Source organism: Aplidium turbinatum, chromosome 16 (genome assembly GCF_918807975.1).
Source record: "Aplidium turbinatum chromosome 16, kaAplTurb1.1, whole genome shotgun sequence".
Classification (NCBI taxonomy): Eukaryota; Metazoa; Chordata; class Ascidiacea; order Aplousobranchia; family Polyclinidae; genus Aplidium; species Aplidium turbinatum.
In genome coordinates, this window is record NC_137487.1 from 14,924,286 (window position 1) to 14,946,670 (window position 22,385).

General features: G+C 37.6%; 2 protein-coding genes across 2 annotated transcripts; one reads left to right on the plus strand and one right to left on the minus strand.

The window, feature by feature from the left end:
- Positions 1–2,278: 2,278 nt before the first annotated feature.
- LOC145785728 (uncharacterized) lies at positions 2,279–14,460 on the plus strand. The gene is made up of 4 exons (XM_082597428.1): positions 2,279–2,518; positions 7,986–8,090; positions 8,517–8,641; positions 13,588–14,460. The coding sequence occupies exons 1-4, from the start codon at positions 2,298–2,300 to the stop codon at positions 13,791–13,793; spliced, it is 657 nt and encodes a 218-aa protein (XP_082453554.1). The 5' UTR covers positions 2,279–2,297; the 3' UTR covers positions 13,794–14,460.
- A 3,768-nt stretch (positions 14,461–18,228) lies between these two features.
- LOC145785629 (GLIPR1-like protein 1) lies at positions 18,229–19,594 on the minus strand. The gene has a single exon (XM_082597305.1). It carries the CDS (start codon positions 19,555–19,557, stop codon positions 18,775–18,777), a length of 783 nt encoding a protein of 260 aa, XP_082453431.1. The 5' UTR covers positions 19,558–19,594; the 3' UTR covers positions 18,229–18,774.
- Positions 19,595–22,385: the final 2,791 nt, after the last annotated feature.

The following is a 22,385-nucleotide window of genomic DNA, read 5'->3' on the forward strand; positions in this document are numbered from 1 at the left end:
TTCCTTGATCCAACAACATATTCGGTGGTTAATAAGACGTGCCTCTTCAATCAATTTAGTCAGTTGCACAGCACACAGGTTAAATACATTGCGTTACAGATACACTGACATACATAGTCGTGTTGGTAGAAAGTTTTCATGAAAAGGTGACATTTCATCATTTCGCAGAGGTCGCGTGAAATTTAAAGGCTAATACTGTATAGTAACTTACTTTCTATTAAACTAGTGCGAAGTTTTCGCTATAGCTTATCAAGCCTTATCTTAAAAATTAAAGTTAGATCGAATACTTTTCGTCGGTGGAAGAATGTCTAAACCGTTAAACGGCGAAAGAGTTGACTTCAGCAAGCGACATATTCATAAACCTTCCCTTTGTTTCGCATTCTCTTTCTGTTTCGTCACATTCAAAATGTTTTTTTTTTCAACAACCCGCACAGGAGACCAAAGCTTCCCTTGCATATAGGCCGCTGGGTGTGAAACAAGCGGTGCTGTTAGGCCTGGTCTGTCTATGCTAGGGCTACCATACGTCCTCTTTTAAAAGGATTTGTCCTCTTTTTTCAAGAAAAATGAATTGTCCTCCGAGGACACTAAAAAATGCTCAAATGTCCTCTTTTTTGACAGTTTGGGTTTTCATGCTTATATTTTCAATGGGATTACATTGCTTGATGACGTTTCAGCGACGGCTTGTAGGCTATTTGTTTTCTAAACATTTTGTATACCAATGTAACATGCTGATCTATAAATTCTACACGAAATTGGCGCAATTTATGGAACTGTTGTTGAACGTTCATTGCCTGGTTCACTGTAAGATATTAAACGACATTTTAAAGGCCATGCTCACACTTTCACAAAAAATTATCTTTTATCTTCATACGTTTTATATTGAAACAAGGTTTGTAGACATTGTTGATTACCAACTCAGTTTGGTTCGTTTGTTACTTGAAACAAATCGAAACGAATGTCTAAAAGTGCAATGTGTATAACCCCTAACCTACAGCAAAAGAAATCGTGGCATGGATAGGCCTACAGCTTTGCAAGGAAAGGGAAAAGCTTTTTAGTTCACGCCGTTTTTTAGCATCTTAACGATTATGTGCAGCCTACTGTTTTAATCATATTTCTTGCAAATAATTTAACAATTTCGTTAAGGCTGACTATTCCTTGTTGAAAAAAGTTAAGGCTTGACCTGGAGGTCGTGCCTGATTTGTCACATTTTGCAGATTTTTGCGATCATTGCCGGCTGACTGAAACTGTTTAAAAATTAGGTCTTTTTTTCACTGTTTACTGAGTTTTAAAATTATAAAATCATTTGTTGTCTTAAGGAAGCACTAGAAATGAGAGAAAATAAGTTAAACGTTCAGTCAATCTGTTTTCTTGTTTTTTTTTTCGGTAACTTTTGCTGGGTAGGCCTATACTGTAATGATCTAAAAACATGTAAAAGATTCTTCAAGCGTAAAATTCTACTTGCTGGTGAAACGTGTCCTATTTTTAGGCGATGAAAATATGATAGGCCTAGGTGGGAAGTGGCTGAAACCGGCAGTAGCATAACTAATTCTAAGGAATTTTTATCACTGCAAATTTTCTTAGAAAACAGTTGCTAATGCCATATACTGTGTGGCATTAAAAATAAAATTGCAAACTTAAGCAAAAGCGGCTTTTCCGGTTACCTCGCGCTTGGTTTTACTTGCTATGCATCACAGTTTCTTAGGCTACTGTGCAAAATCCAATTTTTTTGTGAAATTTTGGAGAGGCGATTCCAATCAAATTGCATTTTGATAAGAAAAAGTAAAACAAATGAAAATACTACATCTTTTCTTGAAGCCAGTCAAAGCGCTTGATTGGCTTGATTAAAATCGCTCTATCTGCCTCAAAATAGCCTCACCTCAAAACGTCTAGTTTGACGTAAGGTGCTAGCGATTGTCTGTAAGTGGTCTCACTTTGAACATTCTTGTTAACTGCGTAAATGACCTCTTTAAAGCTCAGACTGACATTATCACAACATAGATCCGACAACTCAAAACAAAATTTATTTTACACTGATAAGTTTTTTGAAAAAAATCTGCTTTGTGTTTTGTAGGCCTATGCGTTGTTTATTATTAGGCCAAAAAATAGTTATTTTATTATTGCGCATTTAGCAGTTCATCACTGCACAAAATAGTTATCACTGCGCCTAATTAGTTAAGGACGGTAGCAAGCAATATCACTGACAAATTGAATGGAGCAAACTAGCTGAAAGTTGAGACTATAAAAATCGCATAATCTTATATTTATTTTTTTAGAGCTATAATATATTTTACTTAAACATGAATGTTACAAAACGAGTGTTCCTGCTTTGCTTGACCGTGTTGCTGGTGATGTACTTACACAGCAGCTTCACTTTCGGAAGAGGATTCCGTTTTAAAAGCATTGGTAGAGCTAGAATCGGTAGAAAACCCAGAATTTGGAGTAGTATTGGGAGTCGTGGAGGAAGTCGGGGTACCATTAAAGGGGCATCGAGGGGTCGCCGATTTGGAGATTCAAAAATGTGAGTATCTAAAATGTTGGCTTTCAAAAATCGACTGGAAATTTATTGAATTTCAGTGGACAGCGTGTTATCTTAAATTTTATTTATAACTACACTGGACCTTCCATACAACAAAACAAAAACTTTTCTATAAAAAATTCTAATTCAAAACAACACAAAATCAAACCTATGCAATTATTTTTATGTCATAGCAAAACGAATTGAATTATTTGATTCGATGAAGTCTCACTGCAGATTTTGTGAAGAAAGGGTCGTTCTTCCCGACTATCAGCACAAGGCTGAGCACTCACTAGTACAGCGAGTAATTGCGATTCGCTAACAGTGGCGTATAGCCAGAAAGATTTTTTTGGGTGGGCCAAATATTTGCTGAATTGAAGAGAACGACAAAGTGTTTGATTTAAGCCATCGCCACCTGATGTGCAGTGGCGTATCCTGGTGGGTTGAGCAAGGGAAGCAATAAAACTGGTGGGGTGTTAGAGTGTGCCGAAGGCACGCGTATTCTAGAGGGGTCCGGGGGCATGCTCCCCCGGAAAATTTGTGCACTCAAATAATGGATTATAGCGCTTTCTGGAAACACTTTTAGGGTAATATTTGTATAAAATTTATTAGCAGATAAACAGCTATTAACTTATTAAAGGTAGCTCTTACACACGAACAGGCAAAACCTGCGGCTAAATTAGAGAACACCAAAAACTCAGCTACACAAAAACTCAATAACTACACAAAAACTTAACAGAGTAAGCCATTCTGAAATTGCTTCCACAAATTAGTTAAAAGAAACGTAAATCGCGTAAATTTTGCCCGATTTACGATTTGCAAAATTTATTGGTGTCTTTCTGTGTGTCTAAAACAAGTCCAGTCCTTGGGGGTGTTACTAGCCGGATGACTTGGAAAACGTTATAAATTTCTACAAATTTTATTATATTTTCAACAAAGGGCTCAATTTCGGAATCCAAACTTTGAAAATTTGGGTGGGGCATGGCCCCTTTCGCCCCCCCTGGCTACGCCTACGTTCGCTAACCCACTGCAGACGTTGCTAAAATGTTTCTATATGTGGCCTTTTTGATGGAAAATGAAATTCCCTGGATGACAAATCATTTGAACAAGGAGAGAAAAAGAGCAATGCCCTCACTTAGTGATGAAACATAACTTACGAAAATTATCGTGCATGATTGCTTTGAAATGTGAATTTAAATGCTTCCTGTGTTTTGAGATGCCTGCAGTTTACGTTTCGTTTTGAACGCATAATGAAACGAAACTGTTTGACGAAATTAATTTATTGACTAAGAAACTTGTTTCTAAAGGAAACAGAACCAACAAAGAAACAAAAGGACAAGGCAATTTTTTTTTTCTTCTGACGAATATAATTTCAAAGGAATTGCACACACAGCAGTAAAATAAATCTTTCAATAGCTAAATTAACAAACCAAGCCTTGTATATTCAAGTACTGCCGATAAATCGAGAACGAAGCTAAACCCTGATCTTTCTTACATTTTTTTGCATTAAAGTGTAAAACAGCTTTTTCGAGAAATAACATGCAAATTTCTCTTGAAGCTATTCTTTATTGAAAGTTGTTTCAGTTGGCTCTAATGAGCAAAACATATTTAGTTGGATTGCATGCCCACACCCACGGCCAACTAGAACACGGTCGATTATGTTACTACTGTATTTGGAAAAATTCCTAAGAATCTTGTTTGTTTTTTTTTGTTTCTCGTATCCAGGCTTACACCTGGTGGTTGAAGATTTAGATTAAGTGGACGGGAAGGCAAGGAAGCCAATCTTCGTGTCTACCTTCAAGCATGCCTTTAAGTGTCCTGCCAGAGACACAGCCACATGCTCTTGAGCGGTGTCGAACCGGCGCCCTAATGTAAGCCGACGCGCCTAATGCAAGCCGACTAAGAATCTTTATTGTTACTATCATAACCAGGTGCGCCGGAACGATTTTTGACTGGTGCGGGGCAGGATTATAAAAAAAGGACACTTTTGTTGCTGAAAGGCCAATTTTTTTCAAAGTTTTTAGATAAGGTATAGCGATAATGCTGGGCAGTTCGTTAATCGTTTTTCTCCTATTAGGCAGGGGTGTGCAACCTTTATTACAGGAGGGCCAAATATAAATAACTGAGTGAAACCGCGGGCCGCACGTTTATTTAACATATGATTTCTAGTAGTTGCAGACACAAAAAAGTAGTTTTTTGTCACCGTATTCATGTTGTTCTTATGGCATTATGAGGGGTTATCTCCTTGCAGAAGTAATAAGTTAAGACGCATAAATTTCTGAAGAAACCTGCTATTCAAATTTATTGTCACACCGTCTTTAAACGAGTTCACTGAGAAGTTTACAGCTGGCTTCTTTTTCCCGACGGCTTTTTCCAAATTTACTTTAAAGGAAGTGCTCGCAATTCGAAGTCCATTTTCCAAGTGTTCGTCTGTCAGAACCGATCGATAAGGAGATTTCATGAAGTTCATTTTAGAAAAAAATTGTTTGCACAAATACGTTGAGCCAAAAAGAGCCATTTTTGAAGTCATGGATTTTTTTAAATGTGGAAAGTCATCTTAGTTGAGATGTTTTCGGTAAAAATCGCCAAGATTCATTTCTAAATTCTTTACTTTCAAATCCGCTTTCTCTTGAAGATCAATCAGTTCAAGTTAAAGGCTATCTTCTGGTGCTTTGTCAATGTCTGTGTTGAATGGCGAAGCGAATATACCAAACAAATGTTCATGAGATTTGAAGTCCTTGAAAGGAGCCAAAAATTCATACAACAATTTTTCAAGTTGGTCTGCAAATTCAGTTTTCTTCTCAGAATGCATTGCATAGCCTATAGTCTCTCAAAGTTGGAAAGTAGAAAAGATTTCCTGTCTGTACGTGAGCTTTCCAAAGTCGTAGTTTGTTCATAATGCCTTTTATGTGACCATACATTTTTACGTTCCAAATAATTAAATACAATGGATTAGCGGTGGCCGGTGGGAGATTTCTAAAATGGTTAACAGAAGGTGCGAAATCTACAATAATCCACTCCACAATGAATTGTTCACACGTGCTAGACTAAACTAAATTATAAACACGTTTTGCGGGCTGCACACAATTCAAAATTGGCACATCTTCGACGGCCGCACAATTTTTCTTCGCGGGCCGCATTTGGCCCGCAGGCCGCACGTTGCACACCCCTGCTATTAGGCATATAAATCGAAATGTGAGACAGATGAAGATAAATGAATGAAAGAGCCTATGTTGAAATAGCTTGAACAAGAAGAAACGAAAAATAAATTTCACATTCATAGCGTCACAATCTGTCGCAAAGTAGGCTATAAAATGTGTCCACGAGATAATTTGTTTACTGCATATAGACAAATATCAAACCAATCCGAAGTACATTTTACGCGCGTCGGTTGCTCAAATGAACTCTTTTACAATAGCTTTTAAGTCAGTGGTGTCCATCATTTGTTTGGGAATAGTCGCAAATATTCGGTTGTTTAAACCGTCGTCTGTCATTGAGGTACGATTTGATTGATTGATTGACATTTTATTTTGTTGCGAGTATAAGCACACATATTCAGCAAAGTCAGATAAAACAAACGATAACGTAGAATGTGTGGATACTGCAACGGGTGGCTGCGAAGTGACCTGGAAGGTCTTCTAGTCGAGCAGCCACCCTCAACAAAAGAAAAAGTAACAAATTAAACATCAAAGAAGCGAGGCAAAAGAATCTAAAACATAAGTTTACGGTATAGTTGCTTGAATGAACACAAAATACATCATCTAATGAGAGTTCTACATAGGCCTGAAGCCATCATCATTGGTAATATGATAGTATAGTAAATTTTTATAAAGATTTTTAAATGAGTTAGGTGAGTTTTTTCTTATTTCCAATGGGATTGAATTCCAAATTTCCACACCTGTATACTTGAAACTACGTTGAAGTTTTGAAGATGAATATTGAGGAACATAAAAATTATCCTTGTCAATTGCATTTCTGGTATTGCGAGAATGAACATTTTTTGCTTTTTTAAAATAATTAGAAAAAGTACATGGTAGTGAATTGTTTTCATATTTGTGCATTAATTTTGAAGTTTCGAGTTTGAACAAATCTTTTATTTTAAGAACATTTAGTTGTTTGAAATATGGAGTCACGTGATCCGACCATCTACCTCCCGCGACTATTTTTATTGCTTTGTTTTGGAATGCTTGGAGTTTGTCGACATGTGTCTTAAAAGTGGAACCGTATATTGTTATTGCAATGCATATTGTATATGGGGATGCACAAGCGAGTGATATAATTGAAGTCTTGTTTTCGGAGGAATAAAAGATTTCAATTTATACAAGATGCCGACGGACCGAGCAAGTTTCAATTTTATATCATCGATGTGGGGTTTAAACAAAAGTTGGTTGTCAATAGTTATTCCAAGATATTTAGCGTGATAGATAGTCCAAGATAGTTATTCCAAGATATTTACAAAGCCATGTTTTTACTCTCCTCATAGCGCTAAAATTGATGTAACCTACTTTGACAAAGAATACGTAAGACTTTTGCATCCTAGACTCCTAGAGGTTGTTTCATCATGCCGCCGTTAGGTTTTTGCAATGCTGGATCTGTCGCCAATAGCCTTATTTTACTTGAAAATTTAGACTTGGCAAAAAACAAAACGAACTAAAATCTAAATTTGTACATCAAATGAACATCCTTTCTCGTAGAATCCACAAAAAATCTTTGATTTGAACATATAATTGCACTAAAAGTCATATATAAAATCATGAAACTATCTTCAGTCAGGGTGCAGCTGGAAAATCTTACAACTTACCTAGATTGTTATGTCGTTAATTGTGCTCAACGAGCATACCTAATATCCGGTTGAACACGCCAAAAATATGTCCAGGTGAAAATATTGATTTTTTTACATACTTCTGGAGATGGGAAGATAGCAGGTTTGTCATGGTTATGATTGCAACAATTAAGACTCATAGAAATTTTCTTAATAGCAACATATTTGATCGTGTTCTAGTAGGCCGTATACCATACCTTTAGATTATAGGTATTAGGCCTATTTGTTGTTGATTTGAAATCTGGATATGTCTAGAATTGCAAGTTTGTTTCCTTAGTTCCACGGCAACACGTCAACGCATCAAAAACATGCATGCCTTTCGATACACTAAAAAGTTGGCTAGGTCTTTTGATCTCGGCAAGCCTGGTAAGATATTATCGGTAACCTACCTGGCAAGTGTCAAGTTTATGTTGCTTTTTGGCATCTGAACAATGATGGAAAGATCAACGCTTTCGCTTCTGATAGCCCTTGGTTCGATTTCAGATCCAGTCGTATAACATACCTAGCGTAACGATTGTACTTTTTCATGCCGAAAGCAGTGGGAATACGTTGGAATAGCATGGGACTAATGATTACATTATGAGCGTAGAACCACATTAAATTAAGCATACAACAATAAATATACCGTAGGCTATTTAATTTTTACAGAGAGTCCTCAACGATCGACACTGAATTAGCTCTTTCCTATTTTACCACAAGCAGGCGCAAGTATTCTAATGGGAGATCAGTACCAACTACGGACTCAGACTACGTGTAAGTTTTGTAATCACATTTATGAGTAGGCTATAACACATGTTGTGATCTATAAACCTGTATTGTTAGACGGTCAATGTATATTTCCTATGCAAAAAGTTACAATCAGTCCTGTTACTGAACGCAACAAACAGTTTACCAGCCTCATTTTTGTAATCACAAATCGATTTCGCTAACATAGCATTCTCAGTGTGATCACGTCAAATGCCACTTGCATTTGACATGATCATACTGAGGATGCTATGTTAGCGAGATCGATTTATGATTACAAAAATGAGGCTGGTAAACCGTTTGTTGCGTTGAGTAACAGGACTGATTTAATGATAAGAGACAGTCAACCGCCTCAAATGGACAATTTGCTGGGTTGGTTCACAAAAGCAGAAAAGTTTTATTAGTCGAAAAGTTATAACGTTGATTTTTATGCAGATACTTTGCATCATCAGATCTCGAAGATTCTTTTAACGTAAAGGCAAACGACGACTACACTCCGTTTATCCTTGTATTGGATGCAACCACAGCATATGACTGTTTGATAGTCCCAAGAACAGTTGGTAAGTGGGCTAGGTTCACTATCAGGCTCGGATTTAGGGGGGGCAGAGGGGGCAGGTGCCCCGGGCCCCCCGACTTTTGAAGGGCCCCCTACGTGGAAAAAATGTGATTTTGTGTTATTTTTTCTTCCTTTCAGCCTTTGAAGTTTCTGCAAAATGCTGTGCAGTGCTGGATTGATGCTACTGTACTGTAAACGCAGAGGTGGTTTTTCGCGCCGTAGGCTCGAAAACATTTTTTGCAGGAGGCCCCCCGATCTAAAAGTGCCCCGGGCACCCCATCAGCTAAATCCGGCCCTGCTCACTATAAGACGGTTATAGGTAAATTGTTCGTAAACAATTGTTCGTAAAACAATTGTTCGTATACAGTTGTTCGTAAAATAATTGTTCGTAAGCAGTTGTTCGTAAAATTAAAGTCCAAAAACAATTCTTCGTAAAGCATTTCTTGGTATACATCAATTCTCAATTGCATGCTTTATGAAGCATGCTTTAAGAAATGCTTTATGAAAAATCGTTTTACGAAGAATTAATTTTACGAACAATTGTTTTACGAACAATTGTTTACGAACAATTGTTTTACGAACAACTGTTTACGAAAAAAACGTCGGACATCATATAAGACTACACATGTAGCCTACTGGCCAACCGCATTTTTTATCACAAGATAAAGCTGTGTCTGGTTTAGGCTACAATTAAAATTGTTTTCCAACCAACAAACATAATAGAGCCTACGAACATTATAAAGTTGGGCGATTACTTGAAATAATGTTGCATCAGTAAACAATAACTGAGAAATTGCAATTGTGGGTGTGTAGATAATATGTGACTCCAGTTTGCTGTCAACTTTGAATATATTGTAGCCTATAATATTAAAGAAGGTCCCTTCAACTGCCAAGGGCTCTTTAAAGAGCCCGTGGCCCTAAAAACATACACATTGTTTGCAATCATCATAATTCTGGTCTTTGTTTGCCAAACTGCATGGCTCTTATTTTTTCAGAAAGAGGAAAACTTGTATTGTCTAAAAGTTGAAAAAAATTACTAGGTTTGTAATTTAATTTTTTCTCCTATCTTCAATCATTTACAGAGAATTGTTTTCTTCGCATAACGCATAAACATCCGAGCGTGCAAGAGCAGCATATCAAGACAAGGTAGTGTGTGATATTCCAAAATATTCAAAGATGAGAATACAGATCCAGTGTTGTTAATGATATTACGTCATTTATGGGTGATATGAGTGTATTGACAATATGCAATAAATGCTTAATTCATTCATTTATTATTAATATTTTTTTTATTGGTGATGATTGTATTCTTTATTGGGCTGCTGCTTGCTGATGAAATGGCAATTGTTTATAAATAAATTAATAATGAAACAATATAGCTTTTGTAGAGAGATACTTCTTGAATGCTATAAACAGATAATATTTGATAGCAACTTGATAAAATTGAATTGCATAAGTCAAAAACAATACATAAAATAAAAAGATAACTACATAAATTCGAACGTTTTCGGCAAACCTTTCTGCACTCGTCAGGAAAATAACTTAATTCGTCTAAACAAAAACAATAGATATTCGTGAAATGTTAATAATAAATGACTGAAATTAATTACAAGCTCCACTGAACTACGTAGGCCTATACAAGCAACAACTGAAGAACAAACATAAAAGGTGGTAACAATCTGTTATAAACAATGCGGGAGTGTATAGTCACAAGACAAGATAGAGAGCAGTAACTATACATTAAGACAATCAAGGAAAACCACTAAACAACATAAAACAAATGTAATTTAGCACAAATTTACCAAGAAAGATGCCTCTCCAGCAAATTGCTTGTTGAGCTTCGGGTTGTGCTGCTTTATTTGGAGCGCCTCATGAATTTTACTTTCAAACTCTGATCGACAGTTTCGAATTATTTTGAATGAATCCAATGTAAATTGGATGTTACAACAAATACTTCAGTCATAAATGTGGTCTTTGATTGCACTGTGTGGATTACACTAGTCATTGAACAATGGATTTAACATACTATGACGTCACACAATTCCTGGCAGGGTATGAAGTTTCCTGTCTTGTGCGCTCGGATACTTACTGCAAAGCTTCTGCTGTTGGGGAATTGAGCTTCTGATCGCTGGAGTCGAGTGAGCCACGAGTGAGCCTAGTGTTCCAAGCTTTCCAGACACGGAGGGAACCTTCGATTGAGAGGGAGGCCACTTTTATAGCCACTTCTGTTACCCCACGAGCAGGAACACCCAAGGCCGTCAGAGCCCGAGAGCACAACGAAACATAGCTCCCGAGGGAGCCTACGACGAACGGACGTGACAGGACATCCTTGCAAAGCCGCTTCTTGTCTTCTTTTACGTTTACACAGAACTCGCCGTACTTGTCGTATTTACTGTCGGTGGCTTTTCGAAGGGAATACGCGCCCTAGTCGAACTGGCAAGTGACGTCACATACAACCGTGACACCGTCAGGTCGTTGCAGGATAATGTCACGGCACAGATCAGCACCGCCCGCTTCCACGTGTTGTGGAACCGTGCTAAGTTATCTTATTCTATAGTAAGCAAGGGTTGCCATTCGGCAGGTAGGCTACATGTTTCACGATCTCCCACAATATTGAATTGCGTCGTTCCGTGACAACAGGCATCACGGTAGGGCAGTGGTTCAATATATCGGGAAGAGTCTCTTCCGCTTTCCCACACGCGTGACATATGGCAGGTTTATAAGGGCGGCCATGGCTTGGTTTGGATTTCAAGGGCACTAGGTTTAGGCGGGCTTTGTAGGCAAATGCACGGTTCGCGTGATCCAAGAGCTACGGGAGCTGAGTCCAAAAATTTGAAAATCCGAACAGGCAGTGGGCACTAACCGTCTTGCCTTGGTCAGGTTTGGATTCCCACTGTCTCTCACACCACAAATCATTGTGTTGGTTGAGCGTCAGCACCACTTTATTTCTTAGGAAAGGATTGATTTTGGAGCTCTCCGCGATCAACTCGAGATCGCCATCCGGGCGAGCGGACCAACGTACATTTGGACGACGGGTGGCCGCCGGGACGCAGTTCCACAAGCGTACGCATGTTGGGAACGGTCGAGAACGGGTACCTTCAGGAAGGGGGTCCTTATTAAAGTAGATGGCCAGATGGCTAGGCGTAGAATCTGGAGTGCCGAGCCTCAGACTGGCAAGACGCCTAAGCTGCCCGAAAGCGACGGCAGAGACACGGTCGTCAGGAGACGTCAGCATCTTGAAGTCCTGGGCTATCGAAAGAGTGTCGCTTGCGCGACACAGATTCAACACACCAAAGCCCCCCAATGCAGGCTTACAGTAGAAGAAAGCGCTGCACACCCACTTGGAAAAACGCCACGTCACCTTCAAACACTGCAATACCAGTCGATCGAACTTCAGAAGTTCATAGGCTGTCTAAAGCGCCGCACTCGCAGATGGTATGACGCAGGTGGAAGAATGATGGAAGTAAGTGCCAGAAGTTTCTGGATTGGAGTGAGGAAAGATTTCATCGAAGAGAAAACGAACATCAAACTTCCTTGTCTGGGATTAAAACAATAACAATAGGCTACAGTACAATTTGACGACTCCAGCGATCAGAAGCTCAATTCCCCAACAGCAGAAGCTTGCAGTAAGTATCCGAGCGCGCAAGACAACAAACTTGATAACCTGGCAGTAATTATGTGACGTCATAGTATGTTAAATTCATTGTTCCACTACATGTTCCATTATCAATTTATGTATAAACAATAATTTTCCTTTCATCAGCAAGCTGAAGCCCAATGAAGAATACAATAACCATCAATAAAAAAATAACAATAATAAATGAATGAATTAAGTATTTATTGCATATTGTGAATGGACTCATATCATCTATCAATTACGTAATATCATTAACAACACTCGATCTGTATTCTCATCTTTGAATATTTCAGAATTGTCTTGATATGCTGCTCTTGCTCGCTCGGATCAACCTCGCGTTGCTTTTAACACATCGATAATCACGATTTCCTGATCAACTCGATGCAACCTCCAAAGTTTCATCCCACTCTTCTATATTTTTTCCTGGTAACATAGCCTAGTCATATCTGCACTTCGATCGCTAGTCTCCCCTACCCAGCTGGGAAAATCTGCCCCAACGTCTGGCGAGTGCACATCCGTACTCGTTGGTTCAACGTCTACACTTCTCCAGTAGATAAAGTACACAATATATTCCCACCTACCTTTTTTTTACACCAATTAATTGAGCCTTCGCACCAGATTCTATTTTATTTTCGTCTCCGTCGAGAATTTAAATTTTCCTTGTAGCTAAGCTTCTCTTCCTCGTGGGAGATTCAAAGTTTATCCGCTCTGCCTACGGGCAGATCGGCTATAGGAGTCAAACGTACCTGTGTTACGGTCACGCGGTGGAGACATTGGCGCTGCCCGGGTTTAAAACTACTGTCGATACCAGTAACCCCACACGACGGGTCGCCCGACCGTTGTGGGCCAATCTTTTTGCGTTTGCGGAAAGCTAAGCCTGGCTCCTTGGCCCGCTTGCTATTCTAAATTCTGCGGACGAGTCGTATAAAATTTTCGATCCACACTTTCCTTCTAGGTACCTAGACTCCTCAACCTTGCCTCCGCCGTCTAAGCTGATAGACTTTTTCGTTCCGGGTGCATCGCCACCCCAAAATCACGCCGCCGTGGGGCGTGGCTGGCTGGTTCTTGAAAGCCTCTGACCTCGCTATGTTTATTGTGTTCTTCTCGCCGTGTCAATTATTTTGTACTCGTGCGCTGTCAATCAAAATAAAACAGTTCATCACCGTTGGTAATAAAGCGTATACCTTGCCTATAAAGTAAAACTATAAACTTTAGTAAAAGACTTTCTCAACTAAACTTATGGTGATTTATTTTTATCAACTATATAGCATTGGAATATTTTATTTACCATTTGTCGTTTTTCAATTATTCAGATGCAACTGAATGCCCCAGCGTATTCAAGAAATATGTCACCAGTGAAACATATTTCAACTTTCCTCACGAATTAAATGTAACATCCAGACACCACATTCGATCCAAGAAGCATATTGCACTTTGCTGCGGATGTCACAGACTGTATCCCTCCATCGCTTTTGTACTGTTCCTATCCTGGCTTGGAACTAAGATCTCTAGTCTGTAAGCAATCTCATAAAAAAACACCATCCCAATACAAAGGAACAACACTATACTTGCAACGTTACATTTTTTTGATTTTTAAATGGCAAAGTTATCCTTAAACCTATGCGGTATGGTGGCAACTGGCAATTGACCAGTAGACCGTGTGGTCGCTTCGATGTCTGCCTGTCAGTATTAAAACTTTATAGCTTGCACATTTCAAACATGTATTGTTCCTATTTTTCGCAAATATATAATCCATTGATTGATTGATGGTTGCCAAAGCCTAAAAATGAGATGTTTGAACTACTTAAGCAGGCTTCATGATGAAACAGTTTCTATTGTCTTTTTCACCTGCATGGATATTTTATTGTTGTTATCTCGTATTTTTAAGGCGCTTATCTTATGTATAAATAAATCAAGGACAGTTTTTATGTCAAAAACGTGTGAAATGAAAGAAGATGCAATACGGTTTGCGTAAGTAGTATGAATGGACTTGTAAATGTAATGACGGATATAGCAAGAGCCAATATTATGTGCTGGAGCACGAGCACATTTATTCTGCAAATGTTTTTCGCATATTGTGAGTTGTATATTTGAGCTTCCTGTATATCGTGAGTTGTATATTTGACTAATTTGAACTTGCGTATTTGCATTTTTGAAGATACTGGATTAAAACAACGTAAACAAGAGGTGATGAATGGCAGTTGTAGATGTAGAGCTTGGGCCAGTGATTCTCTACCTTTTTGTCTTGGCAAACCCCTTTTGGTAGCCTACCTTCGAATCGGTCGGTGACCCCTAAAAAAATTATCTGAAATTTTGGTAGCCTATATCGCGTCTCCTGATGAAATCAAATGTTTCGTAAGGTTCAAAGCGGCACACTTAGAAGAATTTGCTGAACTCGCGACGCACTTATGGTAATTGGTGACATTGACGAAATTATGTTTTAAGCAATATGTTGGCATACAGGATCAAAATCAGTAAATCTATATGCTGATTTAATGTTTTTCAATGCTTTCAATTTTAATGCTTTCGAGGTGTTGCGACCGTGCCATATTTTAAACTAATTGTCCTGCTTTGGTATCATGCAGGTTATAACGTCCGCGTTTTGTGGCTTTTACCTTTTTCTAGATCTCTGCTATGTTTGTCATAGCCTATGTTGTTTTTTCGTTGTGATGGTCAGAAATAAAAACAAATTGAGCTGATTTTCTATAAATTTTATCAAAAAGCTTTGGTAGAGAGTTTGCATTTTTGAACCATAGACAAGCAAAACAAAGTAACCTCAGCGGATTTAACATAGGCTACGGCACGGCCTACTAAAACACGGCCAAATATGTTGCTATTTGGGAAAATTTGTAAGAGTCTGAATTGTTGCAATCATAGCCATGATACCCCTGTCATTTTTCCACTTACAGAAGTATGTAAAACAAGCAACATTTGCATCTAGACATATTTTTGGCTTGTTTTGCCAGAGATTAGATATGTATGTTAAGCACAATTTATACAATAATTATGTAAAATATGTAAGACTTTCCAACTGCATCCTGGAGGTAGTCTCATCATACAGTCGTTAGGTTTTTTTTGTAAAGCAGGAACTTTCGCCAATAGCGATATTTTTTACTTGCAAAACTAAACTTGGCGAAAAACAAACGAATTAAAATTTAAATTGACACATCAAATGAACAGTTTACAACATAGAATCCACAAAAAATCCTTGATATTTTAAATGGAACATGCAATTACACCAAACGGTACTACCTCCAGGGTGCAGTTGAAAAGTCTTACATATTACATTATTATTGTGTAAACTGTGCTTAACTGCTCAACGTCCATACCTAATCTCCGGTTAAAAAAGCCAAACATATGTCTAGGACTAAGTGCAAATATTGCTTATTTTACTTACTTCTGGTAATGGGAAGATGACAGGTTTATCATAGCTATGATTGTAACAATTCAGACTCTTAGAAATTTTCTCAAATAGCAACATATTTGGCCGTGTTCTAGTAGGTCGTGGCTACGGTTTTTTATTTTTATTTAAAACATACAGTAATGTATTACATACAAAACAAGATATCTAACATAGCCTAATGACTCAAACGTTTTCGACACGTACGTATGTCCTCATCAGGAATTAAATCTGCAATATACACAAAAATGAAAAATCGCAAGATAAATTTGACTTTGCACTATAACTGTAACGACACTCTGGACTAAAAAGCACAAACTGAACAAATGATACAAGAATGATTACGAGTAAATTAACTTATACGGTGGGAAACAGAGGTTTTTATTAAAAAAGTAGCCCAATAGAATCTTTACGACCTTTAGGCTACAAAGAATTTCTCTCTTTTTTCTTTTGTAATCAATATTAATACGTTATAATCACAGTCAATGCAAAACTATGAGCAGTGATAGATTGCTGACTAACGTTTGCATTTCTAAGTTAACCATTGATCAACAATCTGCTGTCTAAAAAGAATGAAATTGAAGATAGCCTCATTAAAAAAATAATTCATTTATATGATATTTTTAGTTAGGAAACCTAACCTTTGTGCGATGTCCTTTCAAATTTCAAACAACGTAGGCTACCAGTTCGTTGCGACGTAGGCTACAGTTTGAGAATTAGCCTACTGTAATCGATAAAATTAAAGCACGACCAATGTTTAAATTTCGTAATATATCAATCATACTGCAAACTCGGAAACTTACATGGACCCCGGTTGAGAGTCACTGGTTTAGGCCAACACCGAACGCATGAACTAGTGGTGCGATACTGACGAGCCCAGCTTCATGGGCGAAGCACGGTGTCTATCGCTGTCAATTCTTGCTACACTCGACTGCCGAGAAAAAATATTAAATACACGTGCGATAGGCTACTGGTGCGAAAAAATATAGAGTAATACGGTACTGTTTTAAAGATCACATGGCGCTCTTAAGAATTGGCCAGAGCTTCTGAATAGATTCTAGCCTATATAATATAGGCTACACATCACTTCAGACGCGGCTATTTTAACAATCCCAAACAATGTAGCCTAGAGGAATAGGCTACTCTACTTCCTATATTATTGCTTCATTGTTATGGCAGATTAATGCAATACGTGTTTTTCAATAAATGTAGGCTAGCTAGTGAATTGACACCTCCTGATTGTCGTCCCTAATATTTTTGACGTGATATTAGGAGTTTTGCAGAGACTTGAGATTTAGTGATCACACTTTGGCAATTTGGATTCTCAAAACCATCATTCCAAATGAATATAAAGCGAGTTTAGCTTAAAGTAAAAAAAAAAAATCGAAATTATATTGGCCTCCAGTTTGCAAGGCCCTTGTAGCCCATATAGATCGCTACACCATACGGCAGTGACGCAGGCGCCGAATATGCCCTTTATTTCAAAAATTATAACTTAAATATAAAATACATAAAGCATTTTGCGTTTTTCGTCATCGCCGTATTATTAACTACCGTAAATGGCGACCTATGCTACTATGGTATTTGGCAGCCGAACGGATGTTGGCAGATTTTTGAATGCCCTTTTCAAAATTTTTGAATTTTTATTAGGCGATTCTGCCTAATTCATTATGCTTGGTTTTATGGTTTAGTTAGCGAAAGAGAGCAACAGGTCGTCTGAAAATCAAATGGCTTGATATGATAATCCACAATACCTGGGTGGCTTAAGCTGAAGGAGGTTGCCAGGGATGATAGTGAAGGATGAGCCAGAGAGTGTCCGAGTCGATTATAACAAAAGGAAGTGAGAAGCCTGTCTTCAAATGATAGCTATAGTCTATAACATGTGCAAAGTAATGGACGGCAATTAGAAACATAAATTTCAATACAAAAGTAACTTGTAACTGTTGAAAAAAGTGTTAAAATAGGAACTAGTTACCGCGTTTCGTTACTTTTGGAAAATAGTAACGAAGTTACCGTTACTCAAAAAGTAACTAGCTACAGTAACTAGTTACTTTTGTAACTAGTTACTGCCCACCTCTGGCTATAGAAGACTATAGGAACTCCCACTTTTATATATTAACCAGATAACATTGAGCCACTGTTACCCCGCCTTACCAAAATAGCTTTCTGTAATTATGTTGCATATTGATGCTCTTTACTCAGAGTAGGTTTTACTCAATAGGATTTTAAATATCTCTCCTCGAACTAAACGTTGCAAACCTTTGTTAGATTGTTACCTGATTATGGAAGTAACAAATGTGATAACTAGGGCCATTTTTATTTTGACAAAAAAAAAATTTTTGACTTTATTTTTATCAAATTCTGACCTAACGAAATTGCTTATTTGTAGAGGGCACAGTTCATCCTTGAATTGATACCAGTTGCCAAAACATAATATTTTGTCGATTTCAGACCCAAACGTAACATTTTGTCGAAAAGTCAAGGTGTTTTATTATAAAAAGTGCGTCGTATTATTTGGCAATAGGAAAATCTCCACAAATCTGTATAACTCTTGCTGAAGACGATTTAGCTTGCTTAGGCATTTCTGTATTACAGAATGTCAGTAGGCTATTCTTAAAATCCAAAGTGTTTATCTTCGTAAAGACCACCCTTGTAAAGAGGGAGTGTTAAAGAGTTTTATAAGAATTATTTAAATACGAACAATAAATAAATAATGGACAATTTGCAATAAAAGTTACTGCTGATCCAAGTGGCCATTGTCACATATTTCCTGCTTTTATGGGTTAATATGGTTTAATTGTGTCGCAGTTCCTGATTTACAATGCTTCCACGAGGATTTTGACAAAAATTACTCTCAAGAAACACAAAAAGTTTGTCAAAAGGGCTCCATAATTTGACAAATTTTGGCTATTGAAAATTTTGACTTTATTGTCAATTCTGACTTTATTTTGACCTATAAACTTCTTAGAAACAGTCCCCTAGGTGCTAAAAACAACTTTATTCTTTGATTCGTGGATAGACGAGGTCCTTAAAAAGTTTTGATTTTATTGACTTTTGCGGGCCTTAGTGATAACACTTGAATTAACAACTGGAGCAACGTTCATGTTAATAACAGACACGGATCGAAACAAGCTTGACATATAAAGAAGTACATTGCCAAGAAAAGCCAGTTCATTCTTGAATGAGATCCATCACTTTTTGTTGGATCATGGCACAATTTATCTTTGCAAATATCAACAGAATTACATTTGGTGCATGGTTCACCTGGAGTATATAGGTAGGGGGAAAAATTCCCTCCAGGGACATAATTGCAGACGACAACTGTGACCATCTTATGCACAACATTGCCTATCTCCATTTCCTTGCAAGTTGTCATCCCACATCCTACCAAATGCGTAGTCGCCCAGGCCACTTGGGTGAAATGACCGCACACCTTGCCATTAGCACATTGTCTTGATTTGTAGTCGAAGTGAATGTTTTCATCAAACCATCTTTGTACCACATCAGATAGAAACATTTCATCCAGTGGAATATTTTCACTTATGTAAATATTTTGTCCAACCCACATATAATCGCTGTGAGAAACATTGCTGTCAATAATGGTGGGACATCTCCTGGAATAAACTAGTGCCCCTGCTGCTAGCTCATCGTCCCAAGTAAGAAATCTCATATTCGAAGAAGTAGGCTTCACTTTTCCTCGTAATTCATTGTGCTTTCGCAAAAGACTTTGCCTATCAAAAGCAGTAATCTGATGAGAAATTGCGATATTACCACTCTGAAATTGAATTTGCACCTGACTGATATCTTTTGAAGAAGTTTCTTGGGCCATAGAACTGTTTAAAAACACAAACAACACAATAATACTAATATAGGTATTTGCCATATTTATGCTGCGCTTATTCGGCCGCAAGGCAACTAAATTATTGGCTAACAACTAACGTAATTAATGAAGCAGCGTTGCCAAATATACAAATAGCTACTTCATGTATAAAAACAAATATTTTACATCAGTTCAGTTCAGCTGTTTTTATTTCTGGCCGTCATATCAAAACAATACACGTCAACATAGCAAAGGTCGAGAAAAGGGTAGAAACGACAAAACGCGAACGTTAAAACATGTTGTGACCGAAGTAAGTTATTGAGTTGAAAAAAAAATTGGCACGGTCGCAACATCTTCAGAAAAATTTAAGATATAAAGGGAAAATAAAAAAAAAGAAAATGTTACAACACAAAAACAAATAAATTTAGGCTATAGCTTTATTAGCTCACATAGCTTTAGCTGATATATTTAAGATTTGTATGGACAGTTGCTATGAAGATCGGCCATGGTGCGTTATCAATAAGCCTCTCTAATTTTTCGAAATGACTACAAAAGTACCAGGCTCCTAATGTTTGGATTATGCCAGTTTCAAAATGAAACGTGCATAATCAATCGTTAGTCACATTCTAAATAACGCCTGCAAAAGCTTGAATATTTTTAAACAACGTTTGCAAAGATTTTCAAGTGGACTATTGCATATAATTGTACGTTGCAATAAATCATGCATTTTAGATTAGGCTTAGTAATAAAAGTGTCCGCTTCTGTAGTCATGAATTTGATATCTTGTTGGTTCGTAGCCTACCAAAGTACAGTAGGTATCCTACCTACCTGCCATTTTATAATGTTAAATTTTATTCTCTTATCATTCAGCAAAAGAATGAATACAGGGTAATAATCTAGCCTGCTCGGCTACACTTACTGCTTTATAAAATGCTGAGAGCAATATCTGAGATAGATGTAGTGTAGTGCTATATAAGAACGCATTCGTAGCATTATTAGGCTATTGTAGAATAATTTAAACCATGCAAAATTGGGTAAAAATTCTGAAGACAGCCAGTATTCAATAATAAAATGCAAACAATAAACGCTTAAACATGAGTCTTATGTCTACATCTTGAGCTCCTTATCTTTTGATAAGATTGGTCAGGCGTTCAATTCATTTTACAGCTTAGGCCTATATTATTTTGGGATAGAGTTTATACTTGGCAACTCTGTATGTGAAAAAGACACAACAATTGGCCGTTTCTGTTGTCACAATAATAACAAAGCAAGCCAGAAACAACACAGTCCATTTCCAAAAGCTTTCTAAAAGCGATCAAAACCAGGGTTGCCATATTGGCGTTTTTCCTGCCAAATTCCACAAATTTGGCGTTTTTTGAAAGCGTTTGGCAGGAGAAAATTACGTTTGGCAGTTTGGCATTTTTTGGCAGTTTGTACTTTAGTGTTTTTTTGGCACCTTTTGGTGTTTTTTTTGTAATTATTACTGGAACAACTCACCACTAAAGTTTTTCAAATACTTTTATCAATGAAAGTCCATCAAAAAAGTTTAATTTATGGTCTGGAAACTCTGAATTCCTAATTTATTCAAATGAAAGCTCCAGAGGCCACTGGCCAGTCACCAACCAAGTCCAAAGTTGGAGTTGGACTAGACAGCTGGAGAGATGCGTTTTGACATTTATTTTCTTGCTAATAAAGTGTTAACAGGTTATGGTTAATGATGCGATGTCGCACCGTTTGAGTTGAAAGCATAGCGTAAGCCAGAGACCTTGTAGAAATTTGAACCGGAACGTATTTGGCATACCGGCGTCAATGCAGATGCCATGCATTTCTGCTAATAACTGTAGCCTCTTGACATGTAAAGTTATCAGGTGTAGGTGTATTTCCTTCATGCCATTAACATTGTGAAAATCCTTAAACCTTAAAAGTTTTTGTGATATTTACCAATAGTGTTTCTTGACATTGTCCTCTTTTCACCTGTTGAAGTTTAACACTGAGTTTTTTTGTTTTTCAGACTTTGGCTAGATTGGTTACAAAGCATGCATTAAATGAATGGCCTACTGTAAAAAGTACCGTAAATATGTGGGACAGAATGTTTGTGTCGCCAAGCAAGGAAAACAAACCTGAACTAACATACCACTACCAGTGATTCTGATAATGAGGAATGCTATTGCATGCAGGTTAAACTTATAAAACCTGCTAGAAAACCAACCCTCCCCCATAGATTCCCCCCAGGCCAATTGGTCTTTATCACCTTCTTCTAATTGCGCTTCGTTGATACTTGATAGCTCCAACTATGTGGCTGCCCCCTCCAACCTTTGAAAGTTTGTTTTAATTTAGCTTGATACATGCAGTTTGTGTTTCATTATTCATACTAAGTGGTCTATCAAGTTAAATTAAGACAATATACCATCAGAGCTATATTTAGCACCATATATTATGGTGTATGGCCTTGCTGGTTAACAGGACAAGCCGCACTAACAGTTTGGCATTTTTTTTGGCAGTTTTTTTAAAACCCTGAAAAATTTGGCAGTTTTTTGGCGGTTTTTACGAAACATTTGGCAGGCAAAGCTTTTTTGGATCTGGCAACCCTGATCAAAACAGCGTTATTAAATTAGTCAAAATTTAACTGGGGAGCAATCTTTCCAGACTTCTTCCTAATCACCGGTCCGCGAGGTTATTTTCATTACAAAGCCGATCCGTAAGAGAAAAAGGTTGGGGACCACTGGACTACAGTAGCCTACTGTAGTGTAACCCAAGGTTATTCAACTAATCTTAACAAAGGTCCAGTTTGACAAGTTGAATATTTTTAGCAGTCAAGTGAATAAGTTATTTCACACACAACCACGAAAGTTAAACTATCTGTACCAAACCACTTTTTTAGGTAAAATGTA

Excerpts from the sequence above, each read along its gene's own strand:
- LOC145785728 (XM_082597428.1), top strand. The coding sequence starts at position 2,298 with ATGAATGTTACAAAACGAGTGTTCCTGCTTTGCTTGACCGTGTTGCTG. Across the intron at positions 2,519-7,985 it reads CGATTTGGAGATTCAAAAAT|AGAGTCCTCAACGATCGACA; the intron begins GTGAGTATCTAA and ends TAATTTTTACAG. Across the intron at positions 8,091-8,516 it reads ACTACGGACTCAGACTACGT|ATACTTTGCATCATCAGATC; the intron begins GTAAGTTTTGTA and ends ATTTTTATGCAG.
- LOC145785629 (XM_082597305.1), bottom strand. The coding sequence starts at position 19,557 with ATGGCAAATACCTATATTAGTATTATTGTGTTGTTTGTGTTTTTAAAC.